General features: G+C 48.2%; 1 protein-coding gene across 2 annotated transcripts; it reads left to right on the top strand.

The window, feature by feature from the left end:
- Window positions 1-317: 317 nt before the first annotated feature.
- On the top strand, window positions 318-17,743 carry TCEA2 (transcription elongation factor A2). Of its 2 annotated transcripts, XM_064465422.1 has the most exons (12): window positions 319-514; window positions 1,704-1,796; window positions 1,892-2,108; window positions 3,275-3,337; window positions 4,001-4,106; window positions 5,547-5,637; window positions 11,661-11,794; window positions 13,268-13,324; window positions 14,124-14,278; window positions 14,626-14,772; window positions 16,759-16,830; window positions 17,448-17,743. In XM_064465422.1, the coding sequence occupies exons 4-12, from the start codon at window positions 3,284-3,286 to the stop codon at window positions 17,454-17,456; spliced, it is 825 nt and encodes a 274-aa protein (XP_064321492.1). In that variant the 5' UTR covers window positions 319-514; window positions 1,704-1,796; window positions 1,892-2,108; window positions 3,275-3,283; the 3' UTR covers window positions 17,457-17,743. The 2 variants fall into 2 exon arrangements, with proteins under 2 accessions (XP_064321491.1, XP_064321492.1); XM_064465421.1 differs by lacking the exons at window positions 1,704-1,796; window positions 1,892-2,108; window positions 17,448-17,743 and having other exon boundaries at window positions 318-514; window positions 16,759-17,430.
- The last annotated feature ends 1,685 nt before the right edge of the window (window positions 17,744-19,428 follow it).

Genomic DNA, 19,428 nt, shown 5'->3' with positions numbered 1-19,428 from the left:
GGATGCTGTGCCAGGTTGAGGCAGCCTGGCTCAGCCACCGGTGCCCCACGACAACACATTGGGAAACGCCTGTAGTCTGTGCCGGCTCCGGGAGACCCTGAAACGGCACCGTGGGGGAGACCACGGGGGCGAGCGACCGCGGGGCTCTCCCTCGGCGCCCTGTGGCTGGGCCGTCAGGGCGGCGGCCCGAGGGGACGTACTACAGCCCCCACAGTGCCCCGCGGCGGGGCGGGGCGGGCGCAGGGCACTCTGGGAGTTGTAGTCCCGCCGCGCGCCGGGAAGAGGCGTGCGGGCGCGTGGAGAACTACGAATCCCGTCGTGCCCCGCAAACTGCCCGCCCGGACTGCGGTACCGGGGGTTGTGGTGGGCACCGGGCAGCCGCCGCCACCAGCGCCCCCCCCCCCCCCCCCCGCCCCCGGCCCCGGCAGCCGCGGGGAGCGGCGCGATGGGCGGGGAGGAGGAGATCGTGCGCATCGCCAGGCGGCTGGACAAGATGGTCGCCAAAAAGAACGCGGTGAGTGGCGGTGGCTGGGCCCCCGCAGCCCGGTTGGGGTGAGGGAGCCCCCCCCCCGCCCCTTCCCCCGTTTCTGGCCTGGCAGCCGCGGCCTCGCTCTCTGCGGGGCCCCCCATCCTCGCTGCCGTGCTGCAGGACTCCCTGCTTCTCCCTCAGTGCCCGTTGTGAGGGGGCCTCCCCCTTCCCCAGCCCCCATTTTGGGGGCCTCCCTCTCAGCGCAGCCCTCCGTCGTTACCGTGGTGGTGCAGAAGCTGCCCCCAACCCTATCAAGGTGGGGGTCCCTCCCCCAGACCTGGCTGCAGTGGGATGGTCTCCTTCTCCGTTCCCCATCCGTTGCGGTGCTGTGCGATCCACCCTGTTCCATCCCACTGCTTGTTATTGGAGGGGGGGGGCTCCACGTTCCCCGCTATGGAGGTGCGGGAACCCCTCCTTCCCACACCATGCCCCCCACCCCCTGCCTCGCGCACCCCCTGCCTCACGGCTCAGCACCCTGGGGCTCACCCTCTGCTGCCTGTTGGGGTGTTCCCCTCCCGGGGAGCATCCTCAGCCCACCCCCCGTGTCCTTTGGGAGCCCTTGGGGAGGGGGATCCTTGTGCACCCCCCCAGCACTGGCCTGGGGCTCTGTTGTGCCCTCAGGGAAAACCCCAGTGCTTCTGTATTTGCCTCCTGCATTCCTATCCCATGCAAGCACTGCTTCTGCTCACTCTCGTGTGGCCTTTGGGGTGTGGAGGGCTGGCCTTGTTGCTGTCTGTGCTCTGGGGGTCTCACAGGGTGTGTTGTAACCGGTCTGGGGGGACAGCTGGAAGTATTTCCCTGCCTAGTGGGATAGTCAGCCGGTGTTTGTACGAGTACAGTGTCACACAAGTGCCAAGGCAGCAAACTGGTGACAAGGGGTTGTGATGGAGGTAGGCTGTATATCTGTGTTTGGGGTGGGGGAGAGGGCTTCTGGGGCCGGGAAGGCCTGTGAGGAGTGGGAGGTGATGGGCAAGGAGGGGAAGGGGTTAGGGGGATGTGGTATTTGGGTGATGGGATGCTGGGTGAGCTTGTCATGTGAATTTTTGGATGCTGGACCAGCTCTGCCAGCTGCGGATAGGGGTGAGTGCTGGCACTTGTGTAGCTGTTGTAGCAACCCAGAAAAGTATGTTTGGGATAAACCGCAGCCTGTGATGTCTGTTCCCATTGACGGCAGGTTTTCAACGCCTTTGTTGAAATAGGAAAGGACCAACTTTGCAGAATTTGCCTCCAAGCTTCATTGAGAAAGAGGCAGCTTCTTAAATGAGCGGTATGCAATGTTTCCTCTTGGTTGGCATTTTATGTGGTACTGAACTATATAGCGTGTTTATTGTGTATCGGCTAATTTGCGAACTCTTCCTGCAGGACAGTAGCCTGGAGTACCTGTTTGTTGCTCTAGTTTTTGCATGGATCCCCATTTACATGCCATTTACTGCCATGCCAAGTGGCTCCATTTCTGATAACGGAGACAGGAATCATCCCGTCATTTTGTATGTTAAGGGCTGGATTTAATGGAGTCCGTTTGGCTGTTGGAGGAACGGAAAGGTGTGAAACTGCCTGAGTGGGAAGTCACTCGTTCTGGGTACGGTAATGTGTGGTTTATGCTGGTGTGAGTTGCTTGTGTGCACGCTGAAAGCTTTGGCTCTGCTCTGATTTGGCTTTCTCAGCATCTCTTCTGTAGGGTGGCACTGGCAGCTGGATTGCTTCCTGCAATGAATCGGAAACAGCCCTTCTGCGTAGGAAGGACGGGATCTGAGGACAGGGCCTGTCAGTGCAGGCTGGTTTGCTTCTCTACAGTTGTAGGCTGTGTAGGTCTTGTGCTGCAAATGGGCTTGGAGTGGTTGGTGTTTTAAATGAGCTGTTAAATGTGAACACTAGAAGGCCTTGTTTGATAGAAGGGGGATGGGAGGAAAGAGCCAGCTGAATAGAGACAGGCAGACTCCGGGCTGTGATGTGCTGAGTGCTGCTGAAGGGAGACAGTGCTTCTGCCCCTGCTATTTTTTCTGAGAGATTACCCGTTTTGGGTATCTACAGGTTGTCTAGTCAGATTTTTTTTCTGGATCTGGGCTCTGGGATGCAGAGCTGATGCAAGGAAGCTTCATATAACGAGTTTCAAGTAACCAGCTCTTCAGCTTCACTGCTTGATGGTTCTGCTCCTGGTATCAGCTCTTGTCCTGAGCAGAGTGGGGTATTAATATGAAAACTAGGAAACAACTACATTAAGTTTCATGTTGTAGGAAGAAGGATACTTTTAGCTCTGGCTCTGGACAGTGATTCTGAATGTTAGGTGGGTGACTGAAGTTCTTGTGGCTGTGCTAAATTGTTCTTGTGAGCTAATATTACTCAGAGCCCCCAAAATAGTGAGTTTTGTAGTAGGATTACCTGTGCAAGCCAAGGGTTGTGCTGAGGGGGCCGTTGTGATTCAGAGTGTATTTTTCAGGTGTGAAAAATGTTAAGCTTGCTGGGTAAGGATAATAAGCTATTGCTGCAGTTGTACCATACACCAGCAAATATCTGTAGCGCTCCAGTGCTCTTCTGTTTTGCCCATTCCAATATCTCAGGTGCCTCCAGATTGTAGTATCTACTGTCTGACCAGATCAGCAGTCCCAGCAGTACTCTTGCTGATGTTTTAGGGAAGACTTGTTGGTGTTTTTCACTTGAATTCAAACTTTCTGAATTTATTCCCAAGCTGTTGCATTTCTTTGCTAAAAGCTGAGGCACTCATTCTCTTTCTCTTTTCGTCTTCAGGATGGTGCAATGGATTTATTGAAAGAACTGAAAGGTATGCCTATGACTTTGGACTTACTGCAGGTGAGTTGCACACTTAGGGTAAAAAGCTGAAGTCTGCGTCTGGATGAGTTCAAAATGTTGTCCAAATAAACTTAATAGATTTCCTTTCACTTCTTGCCTCACTCAAAGCATCAAAATAAACCTTAAATCCACAAAATAGTACTGAACCTGGGTTTTGGACCCGCAGTTAAATAGCTCTGGGCCGCCATGTTCTGCCTGAAACTTGTGCACAGCTGATGAGGCAGATGTGGGTAACTGCTCAAATCCTTTCTTAGGATTCAAAAAGAGAAAAGATTAAAGTAGCAAACACAAAGGGCAGTCATGGGAGAAGTTATTTAAGTCTTTGTAATGGTGATATTCAGGGCACTGGGGAGGTGTGAGCAGAATTACAATTCAGAGATTAAGATATGCATCTTGGAATTTGTTCACTCTAAGCTTGAATGTCACTTATAGGTGTGTAGAGAAGGTATTTGTGGGTGATTGGATGTCTAGCTTCTGATGTTTGAGTAAGCTGGAGAGTGTCACCTTGCTCCTCCAAAGTTGTAAGGAGATAACCATTCTACAGGTCCTTGGATACTTCATATCTTGGTCATTGCTTTGACTTTGTCATGCATGTTTCTGATTTCAGTTAGTAACAAATAACGAATCTGTTTGTGAATGATTCATTTTAACGTTCACTTGCAGTCCACCCGCATTGGGATGTCAGTAAATGCACTGAGAAAGCAGAGCACAGATGAAGAAGTGATATCGCTTGCCAAATCCCTCATCAAATCTTGGAAAAAACTTCTAGGTAAGAAAATCAGCATGTTCCTGTCAAATTCAGCTTGTGAAGGAGCTGGCTTCAGTGGGAGGCTGGGTTTCTCAAGAGAGCTTATATATTGATCTGAATAGAATATTCTAGCAAATCAGCCTTTACAATTGCACCCTCTGCCCTTCAAGTTTTGTCTTCTACCATGCATTTCTCTACATTTAGCTGCTGTTTAGCTAGCTCATCCTCCTTGAAAGAGCATTGAAAGCTTCAGGTCTATTCTTAATGTGTACCTGTCCATATAATAAACAGCAGCATTATTTGTAGAAACAATATCTGTGCTCTGAACCCTCTGCCCCCGCTTGAGTGCTGTGTGGCATTTATACAGCATGTGCTGTCAACCTTGTGCAACAGCTTGTAAAGAGAAATGCTGGAATGCATTTTGGGTGATGAGTTGAGAAGGACCTTAGTTTAACACCTTGTAGACAAATTCACAAGGACTGTTTCCTTCTGGGGAGGCTTTCATAGTGATGGTGATTTCAAGCAGAAGCTTGAAATTCTGTCTGAGAAATCTTAATGCTGATACAGCACAGACTAATGTAGATAGAGGGATTACAAATATGGTTTCAGTGGTTACCTTTGATAAAAGAATGAGGCATCTGCAGTGCTGGGATTGGAAGGGCAGCTCTAGCTGTGACCTGCCAGCAAGACTGTCTCCCACTCTGCTGGTAGCAAAGAATCCCAATGTGAAATTCAGACGCTCGGTATTTTTTAAACAGATCTTCTGGGAAGCTGTGTGCAAAAAGAACAAGAGTGACATGGTGTTTGAGACAAAGTGAAATGTGCAGCTGGCTCTAGTCTTCACCCCAGGGCTCCCCACTTCTTAATATGCCAAATGAGTGTTAGAAGTACTGTTTTCCTGTCCTGGCTGGGACTGTCACTCCCACATTAGGGTTGATATGCATTGGCTAGGCTGAGACAGTTTTACCTCCGGGTCAAACTTGTTCTACAGTGTAATGAAAGTCCTCTCCAGGGTTTCCGCAGCACTTGGGAAACACTAGAAGTTGTATTCCCAGAAGGACTAGCCTGTGCTGGCCCTTCAGGTGGTGTTGGCTGGAAATGCTGCTTTTAGTGGTGCTTTAGAGAACGTGATCTAATCTTTACTCAGCAGCCAGGGTGTCTCTGAAAGAAACTTTTGTGATGAGGCTTGTCTTGTGAGGAAGCTTATCTCCTAGGCAGGGAAGGTGACCGCTCTTTAGTTTGGTGAGGAGAGCTTTTGTTTGAATTAGTTTCTGCTTTGAGGTCTGTTGGAAAGTGTGGAAGGCCATAAAGGCATTCTCTCTCCAGATTCTTTTTGGAGAATAATAACTTGCCTTAGGGCAACGCTGTGTAGTGTTAAGGCATTGATTAGTGTGTGCAGGCTTGTAGCATAAAGATCAGGTCTGAACCCTTTAGCATCCATTTCTCTTCTTCTGAATATAGACGCTTCTGAGGACAAAAGTGAGGAGAAAAAGAAAAGCCTGTCCTTGCCAACATCTTCCTCGAAGGAGACTGGTAACTCAAGAGACCAAAGGTAATGTTTCCCTTTAACCAAATATGATACTGTTACAGAATTTGAATTTCTTATGGTACGTTACATTAATTTTTGGTTTTAAGTGTCTGAGTTGGGAATTTTGTGTTGTCAAATTCCTGGTCAGAAGCACCAGGAGTCTAGACTTCCTCAGAGATTATCTGTGTGGTGTTTTTAATAAACTGTAACGCAGAAATAAACATCTACAAAATACAATGGCTTTAGTGAGTTTTTTTTATTTTATTCACGTCTTATTTCATGTTTTTCTACTCTTGGTTATGTGTTGATTTTTCTGTTAGTAAACCACTTCTTTTTCTTATTGCATTTTCATATACTTTTGCTTATTTCTAACTTTGAACTCCTTAGAAAGAAGATTGTTTCTGGCCGTTGCAATTCCAAGTGCTGGATGGGATTGATTCATATATCACTACAGTAAAACTTCCATTTCTTTGTCCTCTTCTCGACAAGTCCCAGCAGAAGTGCTCTTTTCACTCTAGGCTGGTGTCCACCCATCTGGCAGGTCTGCTGCATGCTTGCTCCTTGCCGTGTCTCGGATGTTACATCCTGTTTCCACTGTCTGCAACTGCACGACCTGCACTTGCCAAGCGGTTGAGTCGAGGCAGTGATCAAAGGGGAGGAGGCAAATGCGATTTAAAGCTTTGTTCCGGAGGCGAGATACTTCTCTCAGCCTCTGATCCCAGGAGGGTGTGTGCTTTGTAGGTTTGACCCTTAAGTGATTTAGCCAATTTCCCAAGCTTGCTGGAAGATTTAGAGCATTGAGGCTATAGTCCTGCTGGTTTTAGGCTCTTCCATGTTTGCAGCCTGTCTCTGGTCACTTTCTTGTCATTCTACCCTTTGCTTTTCCTTTTTGTTTTTTTTCTTAGATCTCTCAAGGCTTGACACTTCGGTGTGAGCCTTTGCAGCTCTACACAGAGCTGCTGAGGGAGAAGGCTACTGATGCTGAGCTATGTAACTTCGACATGCATGTTTGGTTATCTCACTTCCATAAAATGTGAAAAAGGATTTGCCAAGTATTGCAATAGAAGTACTGGGGAGACTTCACAGAAGAATTGAGTCTTGTAGTGATGTAGTACAACATGGGAGCTAGGGCTGTCTAGATCTGTGTGCATGGCACATCCAGTGGCAGTCTGGTGTGTGGCAGTGGTGGGTGGGGGTAAAAGCCGTAGGATGGAGTTTCCCAGCTGCTGTTTCCTTTTGTCCCATTGAGAGGAGATGAGGGTTGGAGGCCAAAGAGCAGTCAGTGATAGTGGAGAAGGGGTTGCTTTGTAAGCTGGGAGGGTTGGTCTGAGCGCTATCACCAGCCTTGTGGTGCAAATACCTTCTTTTCATGATCCTTATACTCTAACGGGCAGACTGGTACTGCCTTCCCCAGGGTGTGGACACAGGCAGGATCTGTTGTAGGGCTGATTGAGGGTAAGGAACTGAGTCAGTCACTGGTAACAGCCCTCGTGCATGCCCTTGCTTGTAAAGAGAGGCAGATTTCCCTCCAGGGTAAGGGCAGAAGCCTCTCTGGAAGTATTTGTTGGCTGTCCCTGATGGGGAAAGGAGAAGGCAAGTATTACTGACTTGGCTGGTGCTGCTCAAGCCAGGAAGTAGTATTGCAATTTGAAGAAAAGGGAAACTTCTAATTTAACTTTTGGAAAATTGACCTTGGGGAGTGTGGAGCCTGGAGGGAGGGATGTGTGAGACACTCCCTGGGCACAGTGGCAGTAGGCACTTCATGAGCAAAATGAGCTGGGCCTGCTAGGACATCTGGTTTGAAGGCTGAGGCTTGTAGTAATTTCCCTGGGAATAGGATCCTGGCTGTAGGTAGAGAGGCAAGCCCCTACTGTCTCCTTGCTTTGTCAGACAGTTATTGTGGGATGTGTGGAATGGGGCTTTCTGGCTTGTGCTGCTAACCCTCCCCTGTGCCTTGAGGATGTGCTGCAGCTAGTTACTAAAAAATGTAGCTACTGTAGGTTTTTTCCCTTGATGCTTTCTATGTGTATTCAGCCTCCATCTTCTGAATGGCAAAGCATCCCCTTGGTTGTGCAGGATAAACAGAAGCAAATGGATTAGCACAGCATAGGCAGGCAGAAGCGGCTAGCTCCTCGTCAGCCTGAGCCAGGCTGTCTTTACGGAGACAGGAATGCTTATTCTCCAGTGCTGCAAAATAAACTACTAATCTGCCTTGACAAAAAAAAATTATTAGCAGCAAAGAGTCTTTGTTCTTTGAAGCACAGGCTGTGATGATGAGAGTCTGACTAGTTGCTCAGTGTGTGCTGGCTGGTTCAGATGAGGCTGCTATCGAGACACCAAAGAGATCAGCTTGTATTCAGATATTTTAGCCACTTAGTCTGATAGGTTTTGGCTAGGCCTTCCTCTTCTGTCAGGGAGAAATACTTGAATAGCTCTTGGCCTGAAACGTGTCTTGCTTTCTGGAGCACAGATGTAAAAATCCCTCCAGTAACTAGAGAGCTAGGACTGTGAGACCTGAAGGCTCTGAGCCAGCCAGTGTGGAGCTGGCACCTGTGAAGTTATATGCTGCATTACTGTAATCTAAAGCATATTCTGTTGTGCTGTAGTGTTTTAGACCATTAGTGTAGTACACTTTAATGAGCTATGTCTAATGTTTCTCTGTCCCTGGCAGCATGAGCTTTTTCTTTTCCAGGATTCACTAAACTGCCTTTATTAGGAGGTTTTGGATCTGGGGCCTGAATTCAGCTCCTCCGTGGGATTTTCTTCAAGTGTAGCCCAGAGTTCTGCTTGTAGTTCTGGCTGTTGCTTTGCCACCATTTTGCTCCAGCATAGCTTTTTTTATGTCTAAACTTTTGTTGCCTGGATGGATTTACAAGTTCTTTCTCCTGTTTAACAGGAACAGTGTGAACCACAAGCATTTCCTGAAATAAGTCTTCTAGGTGTGTTTGAGGTCTATTTCCCAACTATTCTAATTATAAGCTAACTCCTAAAGCTTGATAAATAACTTTCTGTACAGTCTTTGGAGTAGCTGAGAAGTCTATTTCATCTAATTTGCGAGTGATCGGTTGTCAGGGCATGTATGACATGTATGTATATGTAGGCAAATATGACTTTACTCATCAGCTAACAGAAGTGGGATAACCATGCATCTTGTCTAGATTTTTTCCACCTCCAGGGAATAAATATCTAAATATTTAAGACAACAGCATTTGCAGATAGAACCTTCCTGAAAATCAAGTATTACCTGTGCAAATATTAGTTTAAAGAGCTGACTACAAGTATTGAACGTGGTGAAGGTCTGTGTTGAGAGTTCACACGCAATATTTTTCCTCTGGGAGACCTTAGTGTCACTGTTGCTTGCAAAATGAAACAAAAGTTAAAGCTAGAAGAGCTCTCAGGAAAGCTCCTGCTACCCCTTCCCAGGACAACACAGCCTCTGCCCAAGTTGGCCCTGATAGGCCTTTCTCGAAGCTCTTTGAAATCCTAAAAATCCTTGGGGTAAGACACTTTCACAGCTGCCTGTGGCAGTATCTTCTAATTCATAACTCACCTTTACAATCTGAAACTTAGTCTCAATCAAAACCTGTCTTGCTAAGACCATTTCTTCATGCTTTTGTCTTTAGCAGGCATGGAGGATTTTTCTTACTATCTTCCTTTGTAACAAGTTTTACAGCATTTTTGGACTTGCCTCTTCTAAGTCTTCCCTGCTGCAAACCACTCCAACTCTTTCAGTCTTTCCTTTTATTGTAGGTATGTTTTCCAGGCTTTTTGCCTTTGTCCTTTGGGAAGTCTCACTTTTCCAAATTGTTATATGCAACATGATCAGCTGTGATTTTTAGACGAGTTATTCCCGAGTTGTGTATGCTTTGCTATATATGCCCCCATGTGTGCTGCCTGTGATCTGTGCATAGCTTCTTAAGCACAAAAGTACCTGATGGTGATTTGTACAGCCCAGACAGAAGATCATCATCTAATTGATTATTTGCAAGCTAAGTTGTTTCTTCTCTTTCTAATATGTGCGGTGTAAATCCTATTGAATATTTTTGAGCTGTTTGGACACAAATCTGTTCCTTAATAGCCTTCTGCAGTGTTGACCAGTAAATCTAGCTGGTAAAAAGTGTTTTTATTCAGCTGCTGTCAAAGAGAAACACAGTAAGCTTGCAATATAGGTTATATTATACATGCCCCTTGTAGAGGGCACCTATTTCATCTGAGCAAGAAATTAACCTTCTGCTGTGGTTTGAGCTGAACAACTTGCTGAGGTGCACCGGTGGATGCTGCTTAAAAGGGGTTGGTGAGGTTTTGGACTTTGGAAATCCAGAAGCCCTAATGATGATCTATGGGCTCTGAGGCACTGCAGAGCCAGACCGGGTTTGAACTTAGCAGGGCTAAGGCCCTGAAGTTGTCTGGCTCACTTTGTGTGGCAGCAGATTCAGAAGGTTTCCAGCTTAGCGGTGTTTTTCTGTGGGCTAACTAATCCCTTCCAGGACAGTGTAGTGGAAGTGCCTGTTCATAACAGATATATTTCTGATGGCAAAGAACTGGCAGTAGTGACCCAGCTTAACAGCAGTTGTGAAGCTGCTTGGATCTTCAAGATGTTGCCAGTATGGCATGGATGAAGTATCAGGGTTTCCTTTTTTTTTGTCTCTTACTGCATTAATGTTACCAGGCATTGGCCATAAATTCAGTGCATTTTGTGGCCCAAACACCAAAGTCAGAGCAATATCTGCTGAAAAATTTGCTGTTCTGCTGCCTAGATTTAAGTGGGAGGGAAAGCTCTATAAAATCATCTGGGATTCATAATAGCCCAAATCTTTTACTGGTAGTATTTGCAGGGCTAACTAACTCTATGTGCAGATGTTAGGCTTTATGGGCAAGATGTCTCAATGCTGTGGGTGTACACCCAGCTCAGTGAAGTTACTTTGGCATGCGAACCTCGCAGCAGCGCATGGAAGCCCAGCCTGCGCCGTGGCTCTGCCTGCAGCATGCGGTGATCATCTGGGCATGTCCGGGTGGTGATTCTGTGCCTTCAGTCTCTCCAGCCAGCTCCCCGGCAGATGACCCGACTGATGCAGCCACAGCAGGCAGGTGTTTGCATTCCCTTGCCTGTGCCCATGATTGCTTGCAGGTGGAAATTAAGTTATTTTTGTGAGTGATGCAGTATTTATTAGTCCTGTGCCAGCCTGGCACTTGTGCAAGCTGTGTGTGGTTGTGTAGCGGTGCTCTTCTGTGAGATGAGTAATCAAAGACTCTTATCTAGATTACAGGAAAAAGGAAGATCCTCTTGTGCTACACTTCAGGGTTTTTTTTATTTTGTTTTTGTTTTATATCTGAGTTGAAGGAGCAATTTTCTTTCTTTTTCTTAGCGTGGCAGCTCCTGGAGGGGCTAGCGTAGGCTTCTCTGATTTCTGCCCCAGAAGGCAGCATGCTGCACTCCTTGTCGGCTGCAGAGAGCTGGACTGCTTTTTTTTAATTTAGCTGTTCTTTCCTGCTGCTGAGATCTTGGTAGTAAAGAGTATGAGATGAGGAACCAGCTCCAGCACCTGCTGAGATCAACCTTACTGGTGCCTTCTGCTCCCTTTTTGCTGAGAACAGTTATGGACTTCACGTCCTCTGAAGTGAGAGAGGAATAAAGTACTGTGCATCTGTGTACTACGCTACCAGACCGAGAGAGTGCTGATGGTCTCAAGAAGTCCTGAGTATATTTGGGTTACTGATGGTGTCCAATGGCTTTGTAATATTTTCACTTGATGCCCAGTGGTGCAGCAGTTGATACGTGTTCAATAACAAGTTGGTTGGCAGGCCTCCTTCATGGATTAAACCCTCCATTTACAGCTGGCAGAGTCCACAGGAGAGTTTATCCGGGTTGTTGGGTTGGTTGCTGTATTGCGCTATATGCTGATTCAGGCCATGTGTCTTTGCACTGTTTTCCTCTGACTGGTTTTGTATTATGATTAACAGGATGCTTGGCCACATACCTGCTGATCCCTTCTCTGCTCTCAGTGACCTGAACTGAGACATTCTGACAGGTGAAGTTTCTCTTTTAGCTCCAACAAAAGGCAGGAGCCTCCGAAGACTCCAACCACCCCCAAAATCACCACCTTCCCTCCGGCACCTGTCACCTGTGATGCTGTCCGCAACAAATGCAGAGAAATGCTGACAACAGCTCTGCAGGCTGATGGTAAGTGCTGGGGGAAACCCTGCATTGCCTTAAGTGCTTCACAGCTCCTGGTGCATTCTGACAGAGACCTCTGCATGTAGGTCAGTGCCAGCTCCTCTTAGATATGTTCGCCTGTAGCAGCCTAGTCCAAGGATTATTGTCATGGGCTTGGTCTAGCCACTGGTCAGCACTTTGTCAGAGTGGCTGGCACTGCAGCATTTATAGACACTTGCTATAAACTGTCTGTAAGCCTGGCTTGAACCAGAGGCATGGCAATATGTCAGGCAATGGCTGTTAAAAACATGGGGTCTTCTGCTCTGCAGCCTGGGGTCCTCTGGCCAGAAGTTTCATCTTCAGGTGTGCAGGTATATGCTTCCCTTTCTAGGTCTGAGTCTTGTCTGATTGCTGTAAAGTGAAGCTGTCATCTCTGCTTACCCTTGGGGCACAAAATGAAGCTGTAACTAAGTACGTGGAATTTATTGGTAGTGGTGCTTATGCCAGTCACCATCGGCTCTTAGACTCCCCTGCCCATGCAAAGTGGAGCCCCTTATGTACCGTGGACCTTTGTGGATCTGGGGTGGAACAGGTCTCTTGCACTCAGGCTGTGCCATCTAAAATGAGAAGGAACTGCAGGTGCTTGGCATCTCTGGAAGTTAGATTTTAAGCACCTCAATCTGAGCACATGCGTCCAAATTGCAGATCCCTTTGGAACATTGGGGTCTAAGCACTGCAGAGTTTTATCAATTTGGAGCCAAGGAATGTAGACGGCAGATGGTGAAGTTCAGTCTTTTTCTAGCCTTCCTGTGCGTGTACATGTGTTTATATATATGTATGCACTGCATTAAATACTTTGTATAACTCCTAGAAAGAAGCCTTTCCATGTGAAGTCTGGGAGATAGTCCCCTTGCGTCTTTTGCTAAGCTCATCCCTCTTCCCTGCTTTATGGCATTGGTCACCATACCCAGTGCCCTAACTCCTAGCAGTTTTTGCACTCTGTGATGCTGTTTAACTGGCAAGAAGTGTGTGAAAGAAGAGGGGAGGGGCAGAGTCCTGAGCTGAGAAGAGAAATGAAGGCTTGACTCCTGTGCTGCATGCTTTTGGGCCCTGCCAGATTGTTGGTCTCAGTAGAGCTACTTCTCATTAACGCCAATATCTGATGACACTCAATTCCTGCCTATGTGTGTTTGATTTCAACCATACCAAGAACATATTAGAAAACTGTATGTTTTGGGGGGCAGGTTCTTGTTAGCTTTGTCTAGTGTGGTCCATCTCCTAGAGAGGCAGAGGGCAGAGACTGCCTGGATTGGTCTGTTTTCATCACTTCCCTTCTCAAAGGGTCAAAGGGTAGCTAGAGCAAAGGCAAAGATGCCATTTGGTGGAAAGAGCATGGAAATCAAAATAGAAAGTTATCTAGATTTGTATCTCAGAAATACTGAGCCTGGGGACCCCTTGCCCATTGAAAGTCATTGACCTAGTGTTTCTCTTGTCTTACAGACGACTATATTGCCATCGGTGCTGACTGTGAGCACATAGCAGCCCAGATTGAAGAATATATCCTTACTGTGTGGGGCTTCTTCAAGGGCCTGCATGCCTCCAGGCCCTGAAATTAAATGTGCTTGGGGGGAAAACAAACGGGAGAGTCATTTGCATAAATGTTCTGCTGCAACTCTGCTTGTCAGGGCTCTGAGTCTGGTTCCAGCTCTGCCTGCCTGAGTCTTGGGTCACTAACAAACTGCTGGTCTGGTGTTGGGAGCTCAGGGCACACCCCTCCCTGGTGTGATAGACACAGTTATTTCCTCCTTGTTCGCACCATAATGGGCTGCAATCCCCAGTTTGTCCTTCCCATAAAAATGCTATTTCCTGCTCTCAGCTCTGCTTCCCAGTGCATGCAACTTCCCTGTGCCTCCCTGTTGCAGACAGCATGCTGATATAGACAAAAGCAATGGGAAGGGTAGAGCAATGAGGATCAAGTTGCATGTCGATTTGAGATTAACCAGGAGCTTGCTTGGTTTGGGGGCTGTGGTGTAGTAGGTGCAGCTGGGGTCTCTTAGTGGAGGGTTTTGTGGCTACTTTGCTGACAGAAAGAGCAGGTGGAAGAGCCTGAGCATAACTGAAAATAAAGATTATTTCTGGCACAGTGAAAAAGCCAGACCTGAAAACCCCTGAACTCTGGGATTGTATAAGCCTGCTCTCAAATCCAGCATTAACCTCTCAGACCAGACACTGCTGTTGGGTCCCAGCACCATCTTCTGTGTCCTGGCAGAAAGGAACACTCTCCACTATTCATGAGTGGTGTAGAAAGTGCTTGGAGGCCTTTGGGTTGATTGCAGACTCCTTAACTGCCATGTACGCATATACCAAGATGTCAAGAACACCGACATGAAATACAAAAACCGAGTGAGGAGCCGCATCTCGAATCTGAAGGACTCCAAAAATCCTGAGCTGAAAAAGAACGTGCTGTGTGGGGCAATTACCCCTGAACAGATTGCAGTGATGACCTCGGAGGTGAGGAAGCCTGAGGAGCAGGGTTTACTTCTTACAGGGGATGTGTCCTGTGGTTTAGCTTGAAGCAAGGGGCTGGTCTGCTGCCAGGGTTGCAGATTTCTCAGCAGCTGCTGCCAGGGTGCGTGGGGAGCAAGCTGGCAGTGGGGTTTGCAATGTGGGGCCTGTTGGGCCTTCAGATCATCATGGGGGCCTAGGTGTGAACTGGAAACCAGGATTGAAAAGCTTTTTGTCTTAGTACCCATCTGTTAGGCCACCCTGTCCTGTTGACTCTTTCCACTGTAGTGGGTGTGGTGGTAGAACTGGACAGATGTGACTATTGCTTTTTTGGTTGTTTTTTTTTTTTAAAGGAAATGGCCAGTAATGAGCTGAAAGAGATCAGGAAAGCCATGACGAAAGAAGCAATCCGGGAGCATCAGATGGCCAAGACAGGAGGGACGCAGACTGACCTCTTCACCTGTGGGAAATGCAAGAAGAAGAACTGCACCTACACCCAGGTTAGTCGTCTTGCTCCTACAGCCTCCCCACTGCTGGTCTCTGCACAGGACATGATCTGTCACGGTCAGGAGTTTTTGCTGCTCTGACGGGCCCTGCAGCATGGCACAAATTTTGCCACTGATGGAGAGAAGCTTTTTGTACACTCAAAGCTCTCTAAAATGTACTGCGTTTGCACAATGACTTTGCGCACATTTCCTTGGAGCTTGTGTAACTTTTTGTATCTCATTTTGACAAGAGCAGGGGTTGTGCAGCACCAAGGAAGCTTTCAAAAGTACGGCAGTGCCACGCAGCTCGGAAGAGCTGCACATTGAAAACAGGTGCTGGGAATGTGGAGATTCAGACAAAAGGAGTGGGTAGTGTAGAGGAGAGAGACTGCAGAAACCGAGGCAGGCACGTTGATCATATTAATAATGCAAATTAAGAATGTAGATAAGCTGTGGCTGGACAAATCCCAACTTATTTAAAATCAAACAACATGAAACAGGTGAAACATAAGGAATAACAAAGCAGCGATGTGAGCAGGCAGAGGGGATTTTTCTCCTCAATGGACAGCTGCTGGAAGCTTTGTGCATTACCAGTGCTTTTTGGTTCCCATGTTCACGCCAGGCATCTGGAGATAAATGTGCCTTTGCTGTGAGTCAGTGTTTTAGAATGTGCAGATACCCAAAAATGCACCAGCAACCACGCGATTGCTACTGAGTGGGTGCGCGCAAACTGCATGTGCAAGTGCTGAGTGAAACTCCTTCATATGCTTGGATGTGATGTGCAAATGCAGATGAGAGCCAGGCAGCTGACCAGGGATTTTCCTTTGGCTCAGCAGCACTCTTGTATCCCGCAGGCTGGCTCAGGCGAGAGGCCTCGCTCTGCGAGCGCGTCCCAGTAAGTCAGCTGGAAGCCCTTCATGGGCTGCCTCGCTCGGCTCAGCAGCACGTGGGACTGTCTCCACCTGTAGTGGACTGGAGTCTGACTGCCTGGAATTGGGGCAGGTGACAAGAGTGTCTTCTAAATAGAAGTATTGGAAGGTTCTCTGTATTTTTATTAATTTCCAGTGAAGTAGCTATTTGGTGACTGAGATGTCGTTAAGTTTCAAGTAGATGAACTGGCATTTATGAAAGCATTCAAAACCAGGCAGTAATGTCAGGTGAGAATTACAGAATTTAGCTATCCGGCATGTTTGCAAAACATGCTTAATTTGCATCATGCAAATACTGTGACTCTTGCATATTGGGTAATTACACATGTAGATCATCATAATTACCCCACGACATAGTTCTGCTGTCTGGCTTGTGCAGGGACTGCTATTATTTTCAGCGTAGCTCTGCCTTGTGGTATTCAAATGCCATGAAAATCTGATTTTTAGCAAAGTATGTGTTTCTGGCAAGAGCCAGTCAGAGGCAGCAGTCACATCTGGGTTAAATATCAGAATTCCTTAATGGCTTAAATACAAAACAGACTGGAAATGTGCAGAACCTGGTAACGCAGAAGCGTGTTCCTGTGAGGCCAGCACATAGGACTGGTCTGTAAATGGGAATGGCTTGAGTGCTTTCTTATGTGTTGCTGTGGAGCACATGCTTGATGGGCTGAGGGTTTGGTAGCCTCGCTGCCAGCTGGACCCCTTCCCAGGGGACACTACAGGGAGGGACTGCTGTGGGTACATCCACCTCCAGAGCTGCCTGCAAGGGGTGGGCAACAGAGAGGGGTGAGGAGGGAAATCTGCTGCTGCAAAACATGTCACTCCAGGTAGTGTCATACTAGAGGGGGGTCGTGAGATGTGCGTAGAGGCGTGTATGTGTGTGTAAAACAGTAACCAGACTCATCTTACCGGGAAGCTCCTTTTGCCCTCCCACGCCTTGGAGTCTCACTGATTTCCGACAGCATTATGCTGGCCTGAATCCCTGGTGGCCAGAGGGACAGGGAGCTCCCTGTGGCCTCCCCTGGAGCCCTGTGTGATGCTTGGCGCTCATATCCCTCCTGTCCTCCCCCAGGTGCAGACCCGCAGCTCCGATGAGCCCATGACCACCTTCGTCGTGTGCAACGAGTGTGGGAACCGCTGGAAGGTAGCACACCAAGGATATTACTGGCACTGAGGGGTGTTAGGGTAGCCGCACCCATGATGCTGCAGATGTGTAGCTGCTGCCCTCAGAGGTGCTTGCCAAATGCTGACTGGCTCTAGCAAGTGATCTTTCCTCCCAGCACAGAGGCAAGAGCTCCTGGGTTCATCCCATCTCTGCACACCAGCTGAGGTCAAGTCTCACTTTTGCATTCCCTGCCTCCCTCCTCACATCCCCTTGTCTGCCATGACCAGCTTCACAGTCCTTTCCATGCTCCCTCTGCCCCCTGAGAGATGGTAGTGATGGCATTCAGGATTTAAAAACTGCTCTTTTATACTGTGCACAGAGCTTGGGGGTGAGTGGAAATCTCCCTGTCGGTGGCGAGCAGAAACAGCACTGCTACCAAGTGCCAAAGAGCCACAGCAGAGAGATTCAAATGGGAGCTCTGTTCAGCCCCTGCTCCAGGAGCTGAGCCCTGCCTCTGCAGAATCCCCAAGGCCTTGCCACCTTCAGAAACAAGATCGTCACCTGGATCCCTGTCTTGTAGGCAGCACATGCATGACCTGCAACTCCCCTTGGCAGTGAGGTTTTCTAATCGGGGTTTAAACTCCCTTCTCTTGCAGTTCTGCTGATATGTGCCATGGCCCGAGAGCGGCAGCCAAACGCAGATCAGAGTGCAACCTCCATACGCCAGCTCCCACGGCAATTGTGTATTGTGTCCCAAGTGAGTTTGCATTGTCACGCGCTGAGAGAGCAGCTGCGGGGAGGCCTGCCTCTCCGCTTGGGCCTCAGTGGAGAGCCACAGCTGTGGGCTCACAGGTTGGCAGGAGAGCTCACTAAACACACTTAGTCGTTATTTTCTCATCTAAGCAAGTATGGTCACTTTTTCTTCAGAACTAATATTAAACATTTTTTGTCAGTTTCTGAGTTTTATTTGAACTGTGCATGTGCAGCACTTTGCTTTTGCGGTGTGGAACTGCGTGGGAGCTTGACAGATAGTCAGTGTCCAGATGGATGAGGGCTGAACACTGCCTGGGCCACCAGAAACCAAGAAGCTGCTTGCAGGTACACCCTCAGCGTGTGAAGCCTTGTTCCTGCTCATGAAACAAAACACTGGGCCAAGTCCTGGGGTGGCTGCATGGACAGTACTGGTCTTTCTCTTGGCTGAGGAGACCTGTTGATGGAACACAGCTTTTAAGGTGCAGACCATATGCTGCTTTCCATCTTGACAGCGCTCATGTGATTTTGGCACAGTGATGCGTACCTTGTCATCTTAGGCCTTTAAATGCCAACAGCATAGGCTGCTGCAAGATGAGAATGTCCTGCCTGGGTTGTAGCAGACTGAAAGCAGGGTGACACCAGCCACAAAAACCCAACCCAAATGCTTGACTTGGGGGAGCAGGACAGGGAGGAAGGTGTGCTAGGCCCAGGTAAGGTTAATCTTGATACAGGGAGAGGCCATCAATAAAGGAGGTGGAGGGAACCCACTGGTTAGTGGGAGTGTTAAAAGGGAGTCCCAGGCACTTTCCTGCTTGTGTATGCTCTGCTCTTAGCTGGATGGCTAAAAGGCAGTCTCAGTTTTTGGAAGGACTGGCTGGAGAGGCTCAGGAAGAGGGGGAAATGCTGCAAATACAGGAAATTTTCCAGAGGCTTTGACCTGGAAGAGGCAGGCACGACAGATACTGGTGGGAGTTGTTAGCACTTAGCTCTGGAAATGACGGGCTTTGAAGTGAGCTCAGAGCTTGAGCAAAGCAAGCTTCAGGTGCTCTGTCTGCAAACATGGCCTTTTTTGCAGGATCAGGTTCTTTCTGGGAGGTAACTAGAACCTGGTGGGGAAATTCTGTCTGTCCTCCCACCAGCTTTCAGCCTGCAAGTTAAACTCCCTCTTCCTAACCTTTAAGTGGGGTGATGTGGCATCTGGGGGGTCCCAGTAAGGCCTCTGAGTTGGAGGCTGCTCTGGAGCAGTCCTCTGCACTGCAGCTCTTGTGCTGACAAGCAGTGCAGGAGCATGTGCAGCCACATCTCTTATGGCATTGCTCCCCTGTTCCAGAGCAAAAAACAAGTATTTCCACTGGCTTTTCAGCATGCCAGACAGCAGACATTCAACAGAGACCTTGGAGATGTTTACAGAGGAGTAAGCAGCCACATGAAAGCAATGGAAAACGTGCTTGCAGCCCCTTTGAGGGCTGTGCTCCTCTGGAGGCATGGATCCCAACAGGATCCTTTGCTCAGGGCTTTCACTTTACAGGGTGCAGCCAAGTCTCCCAAGAAGGAAAAGATTCAGAGATGCTGACAACTCATTTAAGCCTCACGAGTCTTGTGGCGAATGGGGTTATTCAAGCCAGGCTTGGGAAGGAAGGAACAGTGTCCTTGCAGTAACGCTTAAAAGCTTCAGCATCTGAAACCAAAGCTGGCCAAGGCCCTGCGGCCCGTGTGCTGTGTAATTACCAGTTGCTGTTGCCTTTCTTGTCTTAATGTCAGGAGGGGAGCTGAGCTTGGGCAGTTTGCTGACAAACCTGAATTTAGGTATGGAGAGTCCCAGGCAGAAGGAGCCCCTCAAACTGAGGGAAAAGTACCGTTTGAGGACCGTTTTCTGAGGTAACA

The sequence above is a fragment of the Phalacrocorax carbo genome, chromosome 14 (genome assembly GCF_963921805.1).
Source record: "Phalacrocorax carbo chromosome 14, bPhaCar2.1, whole genome shotgun sequence".
NCBI classification, from domain to species: Eukaryota; Metazoa; Chordata; class Aves; order Suliformes; family Phalacrocoracidae; genus Phalacrocorax; species Phalacrocorax carbo.
Note: the sequence above shows the minus strand (reverse complement) of the source record. Positions and strands in the feature narration are given on the sequence as shown.

What these genes read in the sequence shown, in the direction of transcription:
- TCEA2 (XM_064465421.1), top strand. Translation starts at nt 446, where the DNA reads ATGGGCGGGGAGGAGGAGATCGTGCGCATCGCCAGGCGGCTGGACAAG. An exon ending in TGGTCGCCAAAAAGAACGCG is followed by an intron (nt 515 to 3,274) that starts GTGAGTGGCGGT and finishes TTTCGTCTTCAG; the next exon opens with GATGGTGCAATGGATTTATT. An exon ending in AGCAGCCCAGATTGAAGAAT is followed by an intron (nt 13,325 to 14,123) that starts ATATCCTTACTG and finishes ACTGCCATGTAC; the next exon opens with GCATATACCAAGATGTCAAG.